Source organism: Gymnogyps californianus, chromosome 2, assembly GCF_018139145.2.
Source record: "Gymnogyps californianus isolate 813 chromosome 2, ASM1813914v2, whole genome shotgun sequence".
NCBI classification, from domain to species: Eukaryota; Metazoa; Chordata; class Aves; order Accipitriformes; family Cathartidae; genus Gymnogyps; species Gymnogyps californianus.
Genome location: NC_059472.1, coordinates 51239439 through 51261552, shown reverse-complemented (window position 1 = coordinate 51261552; position 22114 = coordinate 51239439). Strand labels below are relative to the sequence as shown.

Here is a 22114-nt window from a genome sequence, read left to right as displayed (position 1 = left end):
TGTGCCTTGCATTGCTTGTGGGAGGAAGCCAGAGATTCCTTGGGACTCTGACAGGGAGTATAAGCACACAGGGCAGTGAGGATGATGACATTCTCTCCTAGCATAGCACAAGATTATTACACAGATTTTGCGCCAGTCACAAGAAAGACAACAATAAATGGCAAAACGCCTGGCAAAGGGTTAATGGAAATATATTTTTCCTTTGGTAGAAACTTGTATGAACATGTCTGTTAGGGGGTAAGGAAGGAGTAACAAATGCAGCAAACTCTGTGATGTACTGCGATGGATGTTCAGTATCAGTTTGATCAGAACTTTGTTAAAGGAGGGACTTTCCTAAAGCCTCAGACCTTACAAAGTTATTTTATTTGTATTCTCTCTTGGTGGGAGGAGAAGAGAGCCAGAATGAAACTGCAATTTGAAAGGGATTTCGAAAGCTTTAAGGTCCACTTTCTGACTCCAGGCAATAGAGAAAGAATGCAAGTAAATTTTTAGCATATTGGAAGAAGGCTTAGTGTTTCAAATCTTATGAGGTGTTTGTATGTTTTAATAGTGAAATAACCCTTAATATCTGGTTTCAGAAGAGGTTGCAATGGATAAGAGAGTTGTTCTTCTCATTTTTTAATGGGAACAGATGCTCAAGAGAGGGGGAGAGGACTAAGATGGTGCAGCGTATGTACTCCTTGACATGTGCCAGAAGGGAGCACGCACCATCACGCAGCCTGCCCTCACAGTTCATTAGGCAGCCACATCCAGCAGTGTGCTTTGCCCTGAACTACTCTCTGCCATGCCTCCCTGCCTCACCATGAAATCTCAGTTTGCCTTACATCTGTGTAGTGCCCTCCATCATAAAAAGCTCAAAGTGCTTTGGAGATGCTTACAGGCTGAGTAATACACAGTTTTACTGATAGGAAAACTGGGTCACAGGTATTACATGCTTAAACTAAGGTTACAAAAAAAGGTTGTGACAATCAGGAAACTGCTTGGTCCTCTGTTTCTAACACACCTCTGAAGTTTAGGCATCCATCCCTCCATACTGAACACAAGACCCATGTTCATGCCGGTAGGTGAATAGCAAGCCCAGTAATCTCTCAGCAACATGCTATAGCCCACTGCTGCAGTGAAATCTCATACTAATATGGAATGTCAGAAATCACACTATAGCAAAAATCAGCCAAAGCAAACTTCGGATAAACATGTCAAGCAAGTGAAAGGAAGCCTGTTGTGTGATGCACATTGCCATTGATGGTTTTTGTAATTGTTCCCTTTATGTACTAACACCCAACTGCAAATGAGGGTTTGCTGTATATAGGAGGAGGCTAGAAAGGGGGGAGTTCCTCTTGTTAAATATTTGCTTTACAGGTCCTAGGTTAGAGGGCAGTTATGGGTCATGCCTGATTCAAGTTCCCAGAAGGTCTACTGGTAGCTCAGCCCTGGCACAGGGAAGCATGTTGTGCTTCTTGTAGCATTTGTGTAAGCACGGATACAGCAGCGTCTCTCTCCAGTTTTAACAAAGCCACATTGAGATACATAACATGAATACTTCTGTGGTTTACCAGTAGTTGTTGTGGTTCAAGAAGGGTTGGATGGTCTTTCAAAAGGCCAGGGAAATCCAGCCATGGAAAATGCAATAACAGCACAATGTACGTATTATCAAGCCACTCCACCTCACAAGTTCAAAGACACTGTAAATAAGAGAATCTCTTCTTTCATGGGTAATTGGAGAGAAGTGCATTAAACTCTTACAGAAGCTGAGCTTACATAGAAGGACTTAAAATCAGCATAAGTATTCACGTGTTGTTTCTTAAGAGTCTGAGGGAAGGGCATGCGGCTTTTACATAAAGTGATAGGTGTAATAGCCACCATGTCAGGCCAGTTCAAGTTAAAGCAACACCGTACACTTGAGTCACTCACTTTTTTGGCGTCTCTACAAGGCTGGATTGCGGCTGTTGCTCTGCGAATAGGGAAATTGGAAAGAAAGTGCGGAGGGTGATCCTCATTCGGACGAAGGGAGCTGACAGGTCTGTTGCCAGTGCTATCCCAAGCACTGAAAATAAGGCAAAGAGAGGAAGAGCAGCCCCAGCTTCATTTCCACTGCTCTGCCATTGGCCTCTCTCATTCAGCTTGTCTTTTGGTGATGTGTCTTTTAATGAAGCCTGTAGTACCCGGCAAATCCAGAAGGAGCATTTGGAGGTCATTTAAAGCTCTTCCACGAGGTGATCGGTGGGGTGGACGGTCCCTTCATGGGCAGCTCAACCAAGGCTCTTAAGGCAGTGCTGGACACATGCTGTGGAAAGCAGTATGTTTCCCTTATTAAGCACACTGGCAAGTGAGACAATGACTTAATAAGAGCAGTGTTGAGTGAAGAGATGCACTGCAGTGTAAAATATTTCAGCAACTGATAGATAAATGGCATGCCTGGTTTTGTCTGCCAGTCTGTTCGCAGTGGTGTGCGGGTGTTTAACTGCATAGCTGTCCTGCCCTGCCAGTGGGCGCAGAACTGCTAGGTATTAAATAGTGAACAAATCCTTCATTGTTGTCACTTTCTATAACTTACAGGCGAGACTTTTTCATCCCTGGGTGTCTCCAGTCCACACCAGCGTATTTCAGCAAACTCCTTCATGCAGTTCCAGTTTTCTCCTTCACCCAGGAGAACCAGGGGGAAGGAGGGTAACAAGGTCACCAGCAAATGCACACCTGCCTGCCTGATGAACTGCAGCCAAAATCAAACAGTCTCGAGGCCCAGTCTCCTGGAATGGAGACGTGTCTTGTAGCAGACAGGCTGAGCGTGGCGTGCCTGAGATACTGCCAGTGGGAAGCAGGGAAGGCTGCTCTGTCCAATAATTTATTTTCTTTCATTTTTTGTTTTGCTGTCTTGTTGGCGGGGTTGCTGGAATGTACTTTAAATAACTGAAACTCCAGCTCTTGCAATGAAATTCTTTGAATTATGTGCCCAAAAAGAAAAAGATGGTATCTTGAGTTCACATCAAGTGCTCTGGTATACTGAAATCACATAGGTGTGTGTAAATGTAATGCTTGCATTTAATACTCCCCATTGTTCTCTGATCATTCAGCCTTTCTTCGAGGCTGTTGCCAGATCAGAGCTGAAACTGCTGCAGTAGCAACTGTGTCCTGTATATTTCCAGCCTGATCGTTGTGAACGTGAATTCAGATCTAAAGATCATGTTTCCTGCATGTTATAAAACTATTTAGGGAAGTTTGTACTGTTGTAACTCATATGTCGGAACTCCACGTATGCATTTGTCAGGAAAATCTTAACTGGGAAGATGCTCTGATGTGGTGGTAACTGCAGTTGTTGGTGCATAGATGGATTTCTCAGTGTATTGATTTTGCAGATAGTGACACAATGTTCTTTGTCGTCACTGCAGAAACTGGCAACGTTGCCTGTAGCTAGCATGGGCTGATGTGGTGTCTGCTGCAGCAAACTGTATCTGAACCCAGCAGTGTCCTGGCATATTGTAGTTTGTACGAAAATCAGCCAAATCATCTTCTCTAACAGAGCTGGAGGAGAATCGTGTTACAACATGACCCCAGACATAGTTAACCAATCTATGTATGTAAGGATTTAGTAAGTCTCTAAACAACTCTTTGAATTCTCAAGAGTTAACCCTCAGCCAGGTTGACACCTGCAGTGCTGAATCAGAACAGCTAATGGTAGCCATGTCTTCTGGAAACAACATCATATTCTGGGTGTTCCGGAGGAGCAGGGTGAAGATGGAACCATTGCTAGATGCAGATGCTGAAATTATTACTACTGATGCAGAAATATTCAGTGAACATCTATGTTTTGTATTTGAAAGACACAAGATGGTGTATTTGTATCACATGAGAATGATGAAGTAGTTTCCAATCCATTAGTAACTATGGCAGATGTTAAACAAATTCCGCTAGAGATAAACATCTTAAATTCACCAAGCTTGCAAGACTGTACCCAGCAAGAATGTGAGAGCCCTGATGTTATTCCTCTATTAAAAGTGGACAAGTATGATTGCTCCAGTCACTTTACACTGGTTAGTCTGACAGCAGCAACAAACAAAATAATGGCAGTTATATGGGATTCTGTTAATACTTAAAAGGTAGGAGTATACTTCATGCCAGGCAACACGGGTTGTGGAAACAAAAAAAGATTTGTCACATCTTTTTGATGAAAATATGCTTAGCTGATGAAGAGAATGGTGCAAATATTACCTTATTTAAAACGTGGGTCCACCACAGTGTCAGGACCTCACAGGCTGAATGGATTAAGCAACTGTCTGACTGAAATAACCATTAAGAGGGTACTGCTATTTAATGAAAACGTCATTTTTCTGTTGGGGTTCTACGAAGATCTGTGCCTGGCACAGTTTAGCATTTTCGTTGATTATCTCCACCCAGTGACTGGAGTAAGAAGTGAATGGGACACTAAAAATATCCCTTAATAACTAATTACAACGCTTCAGCACTAATCTTAGTAGACTGTAAAATGCAGTTTCTTGAAGATAAAAATACTGCTTGTGGGGCAAGCCAAGATGCCAAATTAAAAGACAATTAAGTTTCCTGAAGTTTATTCATCATTATTGTACAGAAGAGTACAAAGAGCTTTAGAGACTGTCAAAGAGGGATTATCAGGGCATCTCCGGAGTGTGGCTTTGGTTGTGGACTGGAAATTGGGCGGTAACTTCTGCAAATGAAGATACAATGGGGTTCTTTAAAGGGAACATGCTATAGGATCCATTGCATTTTCCACAAGTACATATTGTTCAGAAGTCTCTGATTCAGAATGTATTATAATGGCATGAAAAAAAATGAAAGCAGTATTATAAAATTGTAACATCAAACTTATAGGCAATTAACAGATAGAGTATTTTTTATGGTTTTATTAATACCAGCCTATGTACAGATGTGGATATTTCACGGTCTTTCAGAAGAATTGAGGATAATTTGTGTGTTGGTCTTAATCCAGTTTTAAGAATCTTTGTTTCATTGATTTGCTGCAGAAACCCCTGCAGACACAATATAGGTAATTTCACCAAAGTATCAATAAATTAATTAATAAAGAAAGACTTATTGTAGTTTCCTTGAAGAGATTTCTGAAATTTTAGTTTGTAACATAAAATTTAGTGTGTTTCAGGGTACAAGTGTGTAATTTAATCTCCAAGGGAATCATTTATACGTTTAAAATTACACTATATAAAGAGAGAAACAAAATTTAACCCCATTTTTAGTCAACGCTCTAGTTCAGAATCTCAGTTAGTAACAGCATGTGTCTGCAATGCATAAGATTTCAACTGAGACCATCCTTTTAATTTATTGTGTTTCAGGGACAGTTCTGTGATTATTGCAATGCTGCTGATCCCAGTAAAGCTCACCCGGTAACCAACGCAATTGATGGCACAGAGCGCTGGTGGCAAAGTCCTCCTCTTTCTATGGGCTTGAAGTACAACGAAGTCAATGTCACTTTAGATCTGGGACAGGTGAGTGCATGGGTGAGGTTTGATCATTTCTTGCATTTATATACAAGCTTTGCAATTGGGAGAGATGTTTGAATTGATCATTTTAGCTTCCAACACCACAGCTTTTTTGTCTAGTTTATGTTCTGTATTTTTTTACCAAGTTAACTTTATTAAAGTGATTATTTTCCTTCAGGAATTTTGATTATGTGGGTTCTTGCTACTGGCATCGCACATTTAATGACTCTGTGCTTTCTTGCACAGACACTGTAACTCATTAACCTGAGGTTACTGGGGGGGATTGGTCAGTTGAAACTGGGGCTTTACCTTCCATTTCATATTGTCCTTTTCCATGGGCACAGAGAGAGAGACAGAGAGATTTCATGATCTCTTACCAGGCACACGTTTTGACAATAATGTTTGGAGTCTGTTTTTGCCTCAGGGGTCCTTCTGGTTTCTCTATCATCCAGCCAGATCTTCAAGATAGTCAGGAAAATACTGGTAACATGGTCTAAAAGGGAACGCACAGCAAAACCAGTGTAATATGAATTAGTAATATGACAGTAACATGAACACCCGTATTTCCTCTGCAGGCGATAGGCGAGTAGCTAGCAGTAAAGCCTCTGTATCTGTATTTGAAGTCATAGGGATGGATTCTCAGCTGCCATAATTGGGCGCTGATCCAGTGAAATTAGTTATGCTCTGCAAGTTCACACCAGCTGAAAATGTGTGACTATAAATATATGTTGGGGGCTGCAAAATATATGTATACATAAGCATATATATTTTGGACAGTAGTAACTGTTTATTGACTGATTATATAGGACAGGTTTTTTTGAATAGGCATTCAATTTAGTTGATAGCAAGGGAAGGAATAACTAAGGAAAAATGTTTCTCTGTGAGACTTAGCTGCCATTTTGTTGGGGATTCAGGTGCAAATTATTTTACATCTTCTGTCATATTGGGTTTTAATGTTCCTGTCCCTCACATGACTGGAATAGTTCTCATTTTGAGGATATCTTCTTTCAGTGTTTTTGGATCCAGCATAGCAGCAGTGCAGAAAGGCCAGATAACTTCAGATAGAGAATATCAGTAAACTCAACTGCTGTGATTTTTGAATTTGCATTTCTATTAATTAAATTAATAACATGCCTGTTTTCTTGGTTGCTTTTCTCCACTGTACCATGAAAGAAGGGAGAGCTATGTAGAAGCTGATGAATTTTTAGGCCACAGTGTCCGCACTAGCCTAGCACACAGTGGTTGAACCTATCTCTGAGTTGTGTTGCTCTTTCTGTTACACTGTACAGTTGAGGAGTGTTGCATCCCCTGATGCTTTGTGCTCCTGTGAAGTGAGTTGCTCAGTCATTCTTTCCCAGCAAACGGTAGGGAAGTGTGTCTTTCAGGCTGGGCATACAGAGTAGGGACACTGAATGCAGAGCAGGGTGCTATGAATAGGCATGGGAAGGCAATCACCTCCCAGTAAAGCAGACCTTACTTTCTGAGCTGCTTGCATCCATCGTGGTCTCTGCAAGACGCAGGATTAAGTGGCAGGCTGTAATTTGTCTTGCGGTGTAGTCCAGCGTATTTGTGACCAACACTTGTGCATCATCATCATCCACTTGTGTAGCACATTGCTCCATCCAAAACTTCTATTCCCACTGTGTACTTGTTAGCTTCTTTGGAGGACCTACTGACAGACACCTTATCTTTTATGTGTTGAGTAAACTTCTGAGAAACCTCCTTCCTTCAGGAGAAGGGTATGAACTGAGTGCCCTCTTCTCTTGGGACTCCTTGGAGACCAACTGCTATGTGCTAAAATTCTTGTAGTTATTAAAGGATTTCTCAGCGGGAGGCTGTGTGTTTCTCTTTACTCTGGTACCACTTGGAAAGGTGACTCTGAACTCCCTTACTTGGAAACGAGGGAAACCCAAGACAAAGGTCAAAATGACTTCAGGTCTTGTGATCAGGAAGGGATCATTTTAGTTGGTGGATGGATGAGGGTTTAGTAGGATTCATGTGATTTTTTTTTTTTTTTTTTTTTTTCTTTTCTTTTTCCCCTCCCCACTTCACGGACATCATCTCATATCTGCATTCAGTCAGTTAAACCTTAATCTCAGGATTTGTTTGAACTTGAGATTCACTTTTGACATTTTGCCTAGTATTCTCACACCCCAAGTGCATACAGTAGTGCACAATACTAATAATGAAGAAGAAGATTAAATACAGTGACAGAGTAAGTCTACTCAAGCGAACAGGTAAACACTGAGACCCCAATTCACCTTACCTTATTTCAGGGTCTTAAAAATTAAGAGCTTAGTGTGTGTTAGTCATGCAGACTTTCTCAGTAGTTGACAGAGACAGGAGTTTTCAGAGTGCAATTCCCACTCAAGTGAGCTGCAATGAAGGTTTTGGGTTTTAAGGAAAAATAAATGTTCTTAAAGGTAGATGTGTGCCTTAATACCTTGCAGAACCACAGGCTGTAATATTGAAAAGATAGCAGGGATGTAGTTTTCCTCACTGAGTAGTTGTCCTGTTCTTTATTTTGACACAAGGCACCTTCTTCTGCAAACAAAATATGGAAACGTTTTTGCATGTGCAAAGCAAAGAGTAAGGTACACATGCGTGCAGGGAAGCAATGACTGAGTTGTAAATTGGTCATCAAATATTCACAATTAGAGGAAGCAGAACTTAGCGCAATGTCAAAAGCTTTTAATTTACTGCGTTCCTGCCATTATATCTTTAAGACTGAGAGCAGAGTCCCAGTGGAGCCTTTTCCCGTGGTCTGATGACAATATTTAATTGAATAGTTGCACCATGATGGAAGTTTGAGTGCGTACTACCATGGAGTTGGAACAGAACACCCGCCTGCTGCTGCTGCTTCTGTTTTACAAGGGCTAGGGGTGATTTTGAAAGTCAAAATCCCTTCAGGATGTTAAATCCTTCTGCTAGAAAAATGCTTATTTTGCTGTACTTTGTAATATGAGAAAAAGCAAAAACCTTAAAGCAAAAGCCCTGCTTTACTTCCCTTTCTGACTTTCTGTACTATAGTTACATTTCTAATCAATCACAGTCCTTCTGAATAATAATTATAATGTTGATCCCTGAGGCAGTCTCTCCATCCTGTTAACATACTTGCTTATACTGTGGCTATTCCCAACTTGTTTAAAATATTTGGATCAAATGAATTCTCATTTATTTCTTTAATTGGTCCTGATTTTCCCAACGTAGTTTTCAACATATTGTAAACTTCTGAATCCGGAATGTCTGACTGAAGTTCATTGCCCTTCCCCTGACTCTTTGAATTGCCTAATTTTAGCAGGTGTGCCCTCATCTTTGGCTTGCTTAATGCTCAGCAGATATTACAGTAATACTCCCCCAGGTATTTTTCTGAACTCTGTCTTCAGAAGATGATGAAGGTCCAGGATAGCATGATAGCGTATGATGAAAAAGAAATGTCTAACTGTTAGACTTCAAAAAGCATAGTCACAAATTTTATTGTTGCTTTTAGTTATGTGTCATTTTTTTACTGTGCTTTTGTGGCAATAATATAGTGCTGAAAGACTCAGGCTCGGTGAAGTCTTGTGCACTAATACGTTGAATAGTTTTTATGTAGCGATATTATTAGTCACTGTTGTAAATTAAAGGCACACAGTGGAATGTAATGTCCAAATTAGTACTTTTATTAGGGAGGGAGGGAAACTCAACCATAAATTTAAGATAAGTGGTATGGCCTGTGGAGGACTTTATGCTTTTACGTTATCTGCCAATTAAAGCATGTAAACATTTTGTAAAAAAGCCTTGCAGTTTGGCAAATCTTCTGAGTTGCTTTTATATGGTAAGAATTTCTTATGTGTTTAATTTTTAAATTTGATAGCAATCCTTTATGTCCATAGCTTTACAAACAATATTTATTGTTAGGAATATTAATCGGCTTTGGCTAATTGTTGTTATTAACTTACGAAAGATTGACATAATTTCTTAAAATGTGTCTGAAGTTACAGTTACTTTATATTTTACAGAATGACAGTTAAATTATCCTGTGGGCCCTTCTCCTGTAGGGAGAAACTGTCAAGGTGGTGGGAGATTTATTGTAAGCTGCATTGAACTGGGCTTCCAAAAATAGTCAGTGCATTCGTTGTGCTTGACTATTGAAGACTTTATATTACCACTGACCCTGAAATTAGACCCAGCTCCGGGGTGGAATTGCATAACCTCTATAAAAACACTGAGAAGCCCAACAAATTAGGGCACGGGAACCACTGCACAAAGCTGCTGCAGTCCTACAGAACTGCCCCAGCAGTCAGACAAAGCCTTTCCTCTGGAACCCCTGCACAGCTCTGCCTCCACAGCAGCACTGACCCCTGCTCTGCTCTTTTGGTTCACACTGGGGAGAAAAGGGGCTTTTAGGTCTGGGGAAGGTACCATATTGTCACTGCAGTACCCAAAAACGGGGATGCTAACAGCACGGAGAATCTTGTGTTACTTCGTATTAGAGAACTCTGGTTCTGAGTATTTCAGTTTGTGCAGGAAGCTGATTTGGGATCATGCCACAAAACACCATGCTTTGAAGTTAGTTGATTTTGGCTCATACCACAGTAAGGTGAATCTACTTGTGAACTCTAGATTAACACAACTTCAGCTGATCAAGTAGCAGCTGTCTGATAGAAGTTTCTAAAAGTTGTATCAGGTAATGCACGCTCCATTTATTCCTCAGTCACACTGCAAGCAGCTCATTCTGAGCTGAGCTGCCAGCCTTAATCAGGGAAATACCCTAAATACATCCTTTCTTGCTCATATGTTATCCTTTAAGATGTCGTCAATGTGTTGTATTTTCTTATAACTTTAATTAAAGACATATTGAATGGCTCAGCATTTTTTCTTCTTCTGTTTGCATTAATAGATCTATGTCATTGGCTTTAAAATGTATCATTTTTGGTATTAATTTGGTATTATTCTCAAAATATACAGAAAAAAATCTTGCAAGTCTTGCTCTCCTTCACTTTCCTGACACTGTCTTCCTCTGGTTCTTAGTCAGCATCTCTTTAGGAAGGTCTTTGTTCCCACTCCTTATCTCACTTTCCTCCATGTCTGTACTTCTGCTTCTCCCACCTCCCATCCCATGCTCATTCCTACACGTTACTTCCATTTTGTGATATGTTGTCCTAAATACATCACTTTCAACTTGATACAGTAAAAGCAGAACCTCTGCTGATAGCCTCCGACCCTCCGCGCTTCCCTGTGTTTCCTTCCAGCGCTGACAGTACTACTGTGTTCTTTTTACTTTGGACTGCAGCCCTCATAAGGGGACGCTTATCTCCTGGACAACTGAGGTCTGAATCGTACAAATCCTTTCCCATATGAATAGCTTCAGTGTTCTGTGAAGAAATAGGCCATATATAAGAAATAATTGTGAGCATTGAGTTGGTCTTTATCCAAATCCCGATGGAAAAGTGCCTGCATGAGGAATTTCAGGATAGTAACTGACAATCATTGATGTATTTGCCTGCAGCCTTGGCAAAAAGACCAAGGACTGATTGAACCTGGACGATGGACTACCCTTTCATTTCTGGAAGTGTTCCTTCTTCCAGAATACTGCCTATGAAGTGTGGAGAGCTTCTCTCTTCTGGTCCTGCCCATCAACTGTGATAGAGAAAAGACTTAACATCTCCAGACATGTCAATGAGGCATATTTGCAGGCACTGACTTTCATAACTACATAAAAGTGTAGCTTTTTAGCATCAGTGGCTAGTTAAATGAAAAAGTGATACGAATACAACATGTACAGTGCTAACTGAACAATGTTGGAAGTCCTGCACTTATTCTTGGGTTCTGCATCCCGTATGGTGAAGCTGGCATGCAAGGAATGACTTTGGCATGCTGAGCAGTGGGAGCCTCTCCAGTCAGTGTCACTGTTTACGCACTCTTACCATTGCTGTATATACGTGTACGTGGTTAAACTGTATGGAACACATTCAGTGGATCTAATGCCTCTTGGATACTACCCACACGGGCTTTTCTCTACACCTCTGCCATAGCTGCTTTTCCATATACCCAGAAGAGTAGCTGGCAACTGCCAAAAAGGCTGGTTCAGCTCTCTCTAGTTGGCATTTTTTATATTACAGTTTCATCTGCAAAATACATTGATGGAGATTACCAAATAGTGACTGTCAGGAGTGTTTTATTAAGTCTCTGGATCTGCAAGGGTGCCTGAAGTCCTACTGAGAGGTTACTGAAGAAAGGCGGTGCCTACCTCTTTGCAACCACAAGAAATCAAAGCCTTTCATTTTAACCAGAGTACATGGGATTTTTGTTTCATTTAAATAGATTGTTATTTTTATGTCTTGGTCTTTGAGAAAAATCAATGCTCAACACCTTAAGGCTTCCTTACATTAAGAAACTAATGGACATGCACACACCAACCCTGTGAAATCAGTGGCACTAAGGCGTGTTCTGGAGCAGGTGCTAAGCACAATTCACACTTCCTTGAATCCCACTCTTGCAGTGGTCCATGTCTGAGAAGTTCAGTTTAGGTACTGAATGATCATCAGATTTCTGCCTCTTTCTCACTTTCTTTACTAACATATCCAGCAAGTAAAGGTTGCGTGTCTGCTAATGCAGGGCATCTTTCGCAGAGGTCCTTCAGTGCAGGGACCTCACTATCTTCTGCGTAATGTGCAATGCCAACCCCAGTGACATTATTCAGGATAATGCCAGAAGCCTAGAAGAGCAGTCATATTATGTTGAGGGAAGTTTTGGTGGTGTAGATATATCTGCTAATACAGTCTGAGGAAATACTATTGTGCTGGAAACAGCTGTTCACCGTACTTCTATGATTCAGATTACATGAAGAGACATTGTTGTTGGTATCTCTTTGAACACATCTTGAGATATATAGAATGCCTCAGATAGATGATCTACTTGGCTCTAGTTGTGTTCTTGTTATTACCACACTCCGGGAATTTTTATTCTTCGTGAGCCAAAAAGGGAGAACAATCCTTTGCTACATGTGCAGCACACAGCATAATGATTGTTCAGAACATAGCGTGTTTTTCTTTTGTACTAGTTTATGTCCAACATTTAACTAACAAGTCATTCCAGTATTTTAGTATTCTGTATTGAGTCTATGGTGGTAGGAATGGAGGAAAATATACTATACTTTTGTATATGCACATCTTTCTTCCATTTGCATATGTATTTCAGGATTCAAACAAATCTTGGAAATTCCTCTGTTTAAAGAGTTGCTTAAACTTCTAAGGAGAAAATGGAGAAAAGATTTTTAATGACTATTAGTGTAATTTTTAGAATTCTCATGAGAATGCAATGGGTCATAGGATGTTTTCTTTCTGTTGGGTTAAAATAAGTAGCATGCATGCTGTTAGAGATTATGAATATTGTATCATCAACAATAATGGTACAGTGTGATTCTCATTCAATTTAAATGAGCTCTATTAAGACAGTCTTAAATTCACCTGTAAGGACTTCTATAGAAATGTTTCTGTCTTTATAATGTAATATTGCTAATTCCTAACACTGAATTATAATTTCTGCTCTCAGATGAGCAAGACATTTTGCTCATTCTACTGGATGATTTTTTAAAATTTTATCCAGGTTTTTATAAATCTTCAAGGCCACTGCCTGCAAGAACATTTGAAATCTGAACAAACTTGAGTGAACAGGAAAAGGTCACATCAATGTGGAACTGGTTAAATTCCAGCTGTTGACAATCCATCAGGTTTGACCCATGGTGCTAGATTACAGCAGGATGTGGTGTTGGGACATTTACAGGAATACATCCTCTTTCAAGCATGCATTTCCAGAGTGGATTGTTTCCATTACTGGAAACAAAATACTGTTTCTACTTTTAAACTTAATTTGTCATTCATATAAGAAAACTGTCAGAATTTTGATTAAGCCATATTTCAGATTTTTTTGTGAAAATTTTTTTTACTATTCTATAGTTGTACCAAAAGAGCAGTTATTTCTTATGCTTACTTACATTTTTAACACTCCTTTTGAAAAATGGTTGGTTTTTTCATGAAAGAAACTTGACTTAAAAAGCAACCAAATAAACATTTCTTCAAAAATGAAGAAGCTCACTTCCTTTTTTCCCAAAACTGCGTGACTGAAGAAAAACATTGCTTTGAGTTTATTATGCCTTTTTTTCACGGTAGGTCTTATTTCTGTCAATGCAATGGGACCAAGATTTAAATTAGTGAAATGCCAGCTTAGAATATGTGCTTAAAATTGGTTTTAATGGTTGCTTTTCTAGGTCTTATGTCAGCAAGATTACCATTCTATCTTTAGTTGGGATTTATTTGCTAAGCTAAGGATTATTTTCTTCTGTTGTTGCCTCATCAGATCTGGAGAGAGACCATTCATCAACTTGGTCAGTATTCAATCATAGTGGAAATTTGGATTTTCAGGTGCTATTCTGCATCCTTGATCCAGGTCAGAACCAAATCATTGGCAGCTGTGAAATCAGAAGCAGGACAGATGATAGGGTTGGTGACTAAGTTTTGGTGATATATTGTCATTAACTAACACTAATTTAATTTTTATCAAGACCTATCCCTTTCCCCTTTCCTAATGTGACTGTACAAACCCAAGCAGTGTTTAAAACTATGAGATGTAAGGAGAGCTGCATGTGAATTGAAGGTTTTCATATGCAACAAGTAGTTTGAAGTTGCCATACATTTTTTCTTCCATTTTGTGGTTTGCATGGAAGTATGCAAAGTGTGGTGCTGGGACACAGTTCTTTAAGCATTGGCAGACTTGCAGAGTACCTGATATAATACACATATTGGACAGTACTTCAACTTCACATGCATTGAGTAGTCATACGCTTAAGCTAATTCCACAGCCTCATAGCAGATGTGGCATGCAGGTGTTTGATGGGTGCCACATGCTGATTCAGCTATGTAACTATTGTGTGCCTTCATTTTGGCCACTTTTTTCTTTAGATGCTTATGAAAGGTTATAGTCCAGGGTGACACTGATGTATAAGTGAGCTTGTCTCATATTTCTTCAGCAGTATGGAAGCACTGTGGAAATGGAATTCAGTGCTACTATTTTGCTCACGCTTATGAGAAGGTGTCACCTGTTACGAGAGACGAGACGAGACTCGCACTTTGTGCGAGTCAGCACTTTGAGTAGCATCTGAGTAAAAGAATATAATAACTCTATGACAAGCTGAAGCAGATGTCATCTGCTTTTTTGGACAGTAGGTAGAAGGTCATTGTTGTAATGATTCCACAACGTGACTGCAAGCAATGGGGCCCTGCAGAAGGCAGGACCTTTTCTATATGCTTCCTTTGTTTCCTCTTGAGCTTTCTAAACCATTTGTCTTGATTAAATCTGTATCAGTCAACACACAGAGTGTTATCCACACTTGTTAACATGCATGTAAGGATGGGACTCCCAAAGACGTTAAAACATAGGGGAAGCAAGACTACTAATGGGTAGGCAGTTGCCTGCCCAGTGCAAACCTGGTTTGAACAGGGCAATGCCCCTTGAGAGATTCAGATGGCCAAAAGCAAGAACACGAAGCACTTTTTTTTAGGAATTTCAGAACTATTATGCTTTCCTGGGAGGATACCAGTCTTCGCACTGAATGGCCATACTGGATGACATGTAATGTCCGTATGGCCAATATCCCTACTCTGAAACTTGCCAGTCAAGTAGCGGAAGTTACTTAGGCAAAGAGTATCAGAAACTCAGTGAGAGCAAATCTTGCCACAGTCCCCAAAGTATTCACCTATTTCTGACAATCAGTGTAGAGACTTTCCATCGGTAATTTAAGGGCATTACTCCCCCTGTGCAGTCATTGTGCATAGTTCTGGGTTCTGTCATGGTTCTGTCAACAGAATGGCTGCCACTTACTTTGCTCGATACTGTTGTCTCGTAAGTCATTTTCCATATGGAGATACTGTCTGGCTATTCAGGTACCCAATTTAGTATCACAGGAGGTGAAGCTGGTGCTTGTCAGGCTGTGTTAAGTAGGCAGGGTAAATTCCAACACTAACATGAAAGAGGTTTTTTTTTTCCCCGGTGATCTCTCCACTGACCTAGGTGAGCAACATTCAGCAAATCAACAGTTTCTGAAATAGGTTTCAGCGTACGACACCTGCTGCAGCAATGCCTTGGTGTGTATAGAACAGGCAGTTGCCCTGGATAGTTGTTGTACATACTACATTAAATGAATGCACAACAAAAAAGCTTCAGTTTTTTCTTCTGGGATGTGAGGTATTATCATGAGAGCATGCTCCGTGAAGTCACTGAATTCCTCCCATTTCTCTGTAAGAAGGTTTTACTTTCTTCTGTGAATACTTTTGATATTCAGAAGTTGATGTCTGAAATAGATGTGTGAAGATTGAGGCTGCAGGTAGCCGTATGACTGCAACATGCGTGTAGCCATGGAATCGGCATGTGCAGTACTGGTTAGGGACAAATATTTCCAGGTATCTGCTCCACTGTGTTGTTCACCGTTTGCATCTGGCTCTTGGTGGCCCCAGCTGGTATGACAGCTGTTGAATTGGTCCTAGCTGGCAGCTGAATGGGCCAGGCATTGCAACAGATACTGTTTCCAGTTTGTGGCTGGGAGCTTGTACGCACTTGTGGTTTGGAGTCTAATAACCTGTGCAAAGTATTAGCTTCAGGGTTATGACATTTGTGATGTTTGAGCAAAGGTAAACTGCATGGGTGTATTTGATGTGAGGGCTCCGGCAGCAGTTACTTGACAGACGGTTGAGTGTAACTCCCTGCACCCCCCACCAAAGTAAGAATCTCTTGCAAGCAGGTGATTCTGAAATGAGGTTGTTGAGTGGGAAATTCCGGTGCAGCTTCATGTGAATATTGATTGTACCTCAGTATTGGATCGCTTTTATTGACAGCTCATATTCATATTGTGGTGGTTTAAATTCTAAAATGACCCTTAGAATCGATCTGTGTTCAGCCTTTTGTGTAGAGGTAATTTTACTGATGTTCCGATTTTTATGACTGGACTATCCCGAGAGGCTTACAGTAAGATTTCCTTTCTTGTCAAATCCATTTTTGTTCTAGTGTTTGGGAGCTTTCTGTCTCTGTGGTCTATCGCTGTGATACACAATGAGCACTTAAAGAAGCCAGATGAGACTCTTGGTCGTGGGAACCTTGAGCTGATGAAGCTCTTTGAGCTGTTTCAGACAATGAATGAGCTACCAGTCATAAGAATCTCTCCTGTGTTATTTGATACCCACAAAACTCTGGAGTGGCTTGCTTCTGTTACGTGGAAAGCCTGTCAAGTGGCAAAATTACCTGGAAATATTCTTGAAGTGAGGGAACAGGTGGCTTAGATTACTATCAAACGCAACCAAAGGAGTCCCAGTGTAAAGGGTGTGTGCATTTTCTCTTACATCGTTGTGATTTTCCTTGAGTACAAGCACAATTACATGATTGGAATGCAACACAGGTGTACCAGGATGCTGCAAAAGTATCTTAGTTCCATGATGTGTTGAGATGCTAACTTTTCAACGTTAAGTACTGTACCCTTAACACATCCAAGCAATCAGTGATGTGCAAAACAGAGCTGTTCTGAAATGTGAGAGATGGCATTTAACACAGTCCTATTGCAGCTTTCTTAATGTATTGGAACACGTTGCCAGGTGAGGTAGCCAGCTGAGGATCTGGCCTATTATTTTAATGGGAATGAAACTGCAGAGGATAACCTTCTCACTGTACGCTAAAGAAAAGGTGTTTATTGGCACTAGTTTCTGTATTACAGTACTTTTATAGAGTACAAAAAGCTCCTGATAAGATCTATGTATATTCTGTCACCAGCTCTTCCATGTTGCCTATATCCTTATCAAGTTTGCAAATTCTCCTCGTCCAGATCTCTGGATCTTAGAAAGATCAGTGGACTTTGGAAGAACTTACACTCCCTGGCAATATTTTGCTCGTGAGTATCAATCCTTGTGTCACTGCTCTTTTGTGGACAGGTTTCTTTAATCATTTGCCCAGTAGCAGAAAATCAGACCGTGGGGCTCACTAAAGATTTCAGCTGCAGTGAAGACAGTGAACTTCAAATATATTTCTCTTGTCTTAGTTATCCACAATAAATTAGTGACAAAAGTGTAACTAAAAATGAGTATGATATTTTGAAAGTGTAACTCAGCATATGAATATTTTTCAGTCTGTTGGGAATTTTTGTTTTCTTTTGTTTGTCTTGGTTTTTGGGTATGTCAGAACTACAGTGTCCTTCATCCCATGGGACCCTGGAGTTCCTTGCAAAAATCAAAGTGAAATACAAATGCAAAATCTTGGAGTACACATATAGCTTTTTTTGTGACCATATGAGAAATATTGTGCCATGTCTTGTCAGGCACCACTGAATTGCTTAGGATGAGAAATTCTTTGGTTTTAGGAATTTCCATTTTTCTGTGCTGAGCGACACAATCACTGTTATTATTCAGTTATGGGGGAGAATTTACCTGAAAGCACGGGGATAGTTCTTCGTTAATTTAAATTAGAACAATAGTGTTTATTTTCACATATAAAAATGATTTTATTCTCACTTGACTAGACTCCAAAGCAGATTGCTTGGAGCGCTTCGGAAAGGAAGCTAATCTTCCGGTGAGGCGGGACAGCGATGTCCTTTGCACCACAGAGTACTCCCGCATTCTGCCTCTTGAAAACGGAGAGGTAAGTGCTCTTAGGAAAGTAACGTGTAACACTGGAAGCAAACAGCATCAGTTTCAGAAGTTTGCTGTTTCAATAAAAACCTAGAACTGGAAGTAATTTTTCAGCTATGACTGCTTGAATCTACATTAATAAGTCCATGACCAAGCACTTCAGTAGGTGGTGAGATTTTTGGAGGATGAGCTGGCTCCTCCTAACTTTCACCGTTCCCTGTGGGGGTAGGGGCTGCTCAGAGCCACCTGTGTTGATTTTTATCATGATTTAGGTACCTCACTTTAACCATATGTATTTGAAGGTGTTGACCACATTTTGTGAACACTTCCAATGTACATAGCAGAACTTACTGCATCGGAATTGCTCATGGGAGTAAAGACTGTAGAAACAGATATTTACCGTTCAAGAATAAGTAGCTGTTTAAGAAAAGAATATATAAAATGCTACATGTTTATAATATAATACATGTGTTTGGAAAATGTTGCTCTGATTTTAGCCATTGTTCCTTGCTAGGCAGAACTGTGACTTGTGTTATTTGAATGAATGTTAAACTCCTGGCTGTGCTGATGGCTCCTGCTGATATTCTCCTTTTACGCCTGTTTGTTAGAATCCAGATCTGAACTCCTCAAGAGTTACCCAGAGTTTTGAGTATATGAAGCTGGGGTTGTAGTTTCATGTTAAAGTAGAATTTGTTTATTAACATATCTGTAAAATTTTCCTAATAAAATATTGTAAAGAATAATTTCCATAGAAGAGCACTGCTGGTGCCATCCCCTATTACGTGCTGTATGACTTTTCCTAAAGGAATTGTGCTGCAATCAGAACCTTAACCATTCCTTTGTTGTGTGCTTTGGCGTATAGGAGCCGTTTGAAAATAGAAATCTGTTATCTGGTTGGTTATAAATAAATGAAAGTCTCTTAGTCAGTCCTGTACATGCACACTAGATTGTTAATTTAATAGAGATTCATGATAGCTAGGCTGCTGCCATCTGTTTCTTTAAAAAATAAAAAAGTACCAGAGCCTTTGTTTTGATAGTCAGATAAACTTGCTTTCATGTGAGGGGATTTTCTAAAGCAACACTGTGTACTTTCTTCCAAAAGAGCATTAATACGCTCCCAGGCACTGGACCTGGTAACAATAATATTTTCCAGGAATGTTTGTGTCTTAACCCAAAAATAAATGTGCTTTGGGAAGGAGCCAAAACCTGATGTTTTTACTCAGGCAAAACTCCCATTGACACTACCAACTGTTAATATAACTATTTGCAACTATTCCTATTGTTTTTTCCTATTAAAACATGTACTTTTTGTGTGTTATACCTACTGTTTTCAAAACAGGCACTTTTTTTTTCTGATGTGCCATATGAGTAATGAGAATTCAGGAGGGTCCAAGACTAACAACACTATTTTTCCCAGTGTCCTGGCTTCAGTATGAAATCTGTAGTAGTTACTGCAAATATGCTCAGAAACAATAGTAAGTTTTTGGATTCTTTTATTAATTTTGCTCTGTGCCGCTACTGACGCTTGCAGTTGATGTATTTTAACAAAAATGTGCTTACTTCTTTGTTAGATTGTAGTATCTTTGGTAAATGGCCGCCCAGGAGCAAAAAACTTCACTTATTCCCCTAGTCTTCGAGAATTCACAAAAGCCACAAACATCCGCCTTCATTTTCTCAGAACTAATACGCTTCTTGGACACTTGATATCGAAAGCTCAACGAGACCCCACTGTAACCCGTAGAGTAAGTACTGTTTTTGCCGAGATAAACTCAACAATCATATTCAGCATGTTAGAGACCAAAAAATGATCTGAATGTTTTAAGTTTGCAACATCCTAACAGTCAAAATTTACAGTGACCTACCTTTAAATCCCCGTATTTTTTCCAGGTTCGTTTGAGACAAGAAGGTAACTAGGTCAGCACAGATTTATGGAGGGGAAGTGATGGTTAATGATTTTGTAACAGACCATCTTCTTTCCCTGTTTTCGAATATGGAAGGAAGTGGGGTGCATCACAGGAGCTATAAGAGCCAAAGCGGAAATCTTCTAAACTCTCTTACGCAGAACGGAGGAACTAAATCTCTTCAGCTTTATTTGACACTACTTTCCCTTATTTATTCAAAGAAAGATTTTCAGGAAACAGTACCTGAGTTTCTGAAGGAGCAGGAATGAAAGGGCGTACTTGAAAGTTACTATCTTTCCACAGATCGTTGGAGATGCCTAGGTGTTTTCAGTGGATTTTGGGCTATCCAAGAGCTTGAAAGCCAAAGTCCCACCCCCATTCAGTGGGGAAATGTAAGGAAATTCAGCTCCCTCAAGGGAACACCGCATAGAAATTCATATACTTAGAGAGATTGCAGACTTCATATTGTATAGTTATTTTTAACGTTTTCATTTACAGTGAAGATTTGGTAACAATTGGAGGAAACCCTGGGGTGAGGCACTGCACAAATGTGTGTGAGGGTTTCTGCATTGAAAAACATAAAACTATTCTAGTTACTTGATAGCACTCCCATTAAGTACCTTTATTGTCTTAAGTAAATTTTCAGATGTTGCTCACAGGCAGATGTAAATGCAGTATTTAGTTTACTTGGCAAGCAGCACAGCTTTAGTGTAAGGAACTTCTGGTGTTATCATAGCCATGGGATGTAGGATAGATGAATGAAATGTCAAGTGTTTTATTAAATTGTTAAAAGAGAGCATAAGTTTTTATTGTAGAGACCTCCCAAGTCTAGGAAATAGTTAATATTCTTAAGGAAAATCTTTGTGTTAAACTTATAGAAACAGATGAAAACCAGAACAGTTCTGTTCTCCCACCCAAGTAACTGCCTGGCTTCCCCTGTTAATGGTTTGAGTTCATGACACGCTGAATTATATAGAGTATGTTTTATGTCTACACTGTGGCAGTTTGGCCTATTAATCATTTTGCCTATTGCTAATTTGACTTATTACTGACCAGTGACAGTACAATTAGTGTTAGTAGTAAAGTGTAGCTCTGCAAAGCTGTATGAAACTATAGACTGGGTTGTGAAGACTCTTGTACCAAAAAACATTGTCAAATATGTTGGCAAGAGTCACAGTCATCATTTCTAGCTGTGCTGAAAACACTGAAAGATTTTACTTGAAAGTTTTTACTTGAAAGTTTTACTTACAGTATGCAAATGGTATGCACAGTTAGAAATGAATGTATGTATTTGAATAGAGATAGTTCAGAAGGCAAAAAATACTTCCTGGTCTGTATATCCCACCTACTGTTCTTCACCTGCCTAGAGCAAAGAGAGCTAGTTGGAAAAGCTCTCTGCCTTGGGGAAGCATCTCGTTTGTGCCAGCCAACTCCACCTACATAAAAGTAGAGAGTGTATATGCAACCGAAATGAATCACAGGATCACAGAATGGTTGAGGCTGAAAGTGACCTCTGGAGGTCCTCAGGTCTGACCCCCGCTGCTCAAGCAGGTCTACCTAGAGCTGGTTGGCCAAGACCACGTCCAGACAGCTTTTGAGTATCTCCAAGGAGGGAGACCCCACAACCTCTCTGGGCAACCTGTGTCAGTGCTCCATCACCCTCACAGTGACAAAGTGTTTCCTGATGTTCAAAGGGAAGCTCCTGCATTTCAGTTGGTGCCTATTGCCTCTGGTCCTGTCACTGGGCACCTCTGAAAGGAGCCTGGCTCCATCCTCTTTGCACCCTCCCCTCAGGTATTTATACACATTGATAAGTTCCTCCCTGAGCCTTCTCTTCTCCAGGCTGAGCAGTCCCAGCTCTCTCCGCCATTCCTCATAGGAGAGATGCTGCAGTCCATTCATCGTCTTCATGGCCCTTCGTTGGACTCTCTCCAGTATGTCCATGTCTCTCTTGTACTGAGGAGCCCAGAACTGGACACAGCACTCCAGGTGTGGCCTCACCAGTGCTGAGTAGAGGGGAAGGACCACCATTGAGAGAGTCTATATATACCACTTAGAGGGGATGTATTGTGAACAGAGTGAGAACAGGAGGTGTACCTGC

At 40.2% G+C, this 22114-nt stretch overlaps 1 protein-coding gene across 1 annotated transcript in view; it reads left to right on the top strand.

The window, feature by feature from the left end:
* The window catches only part of LAMA3 (laminin subunit alpha 3), a 122274-nt gene that overhangs the window by 993 nt on the left and 99167 nt on the right, over positions 1-22114 (top strand). The window contains exons 2-5 of the mRNA XM_050890736.1: positions 5319-5471; positions 17262-17379; positions 18004-18122; positions 19684-19854. Coding sequence (XP_050746693.1) covers positions 5319-5471; positions 17262-17379; positions 18004-18122; positions 19684-19854 — 561 coding nt within the window. The remainder of the gene's footprint in view (positions 1-5318; positions 5472-17261; positions 17380-18003; positions 18123-19683; positions 19855-22114) is intronic.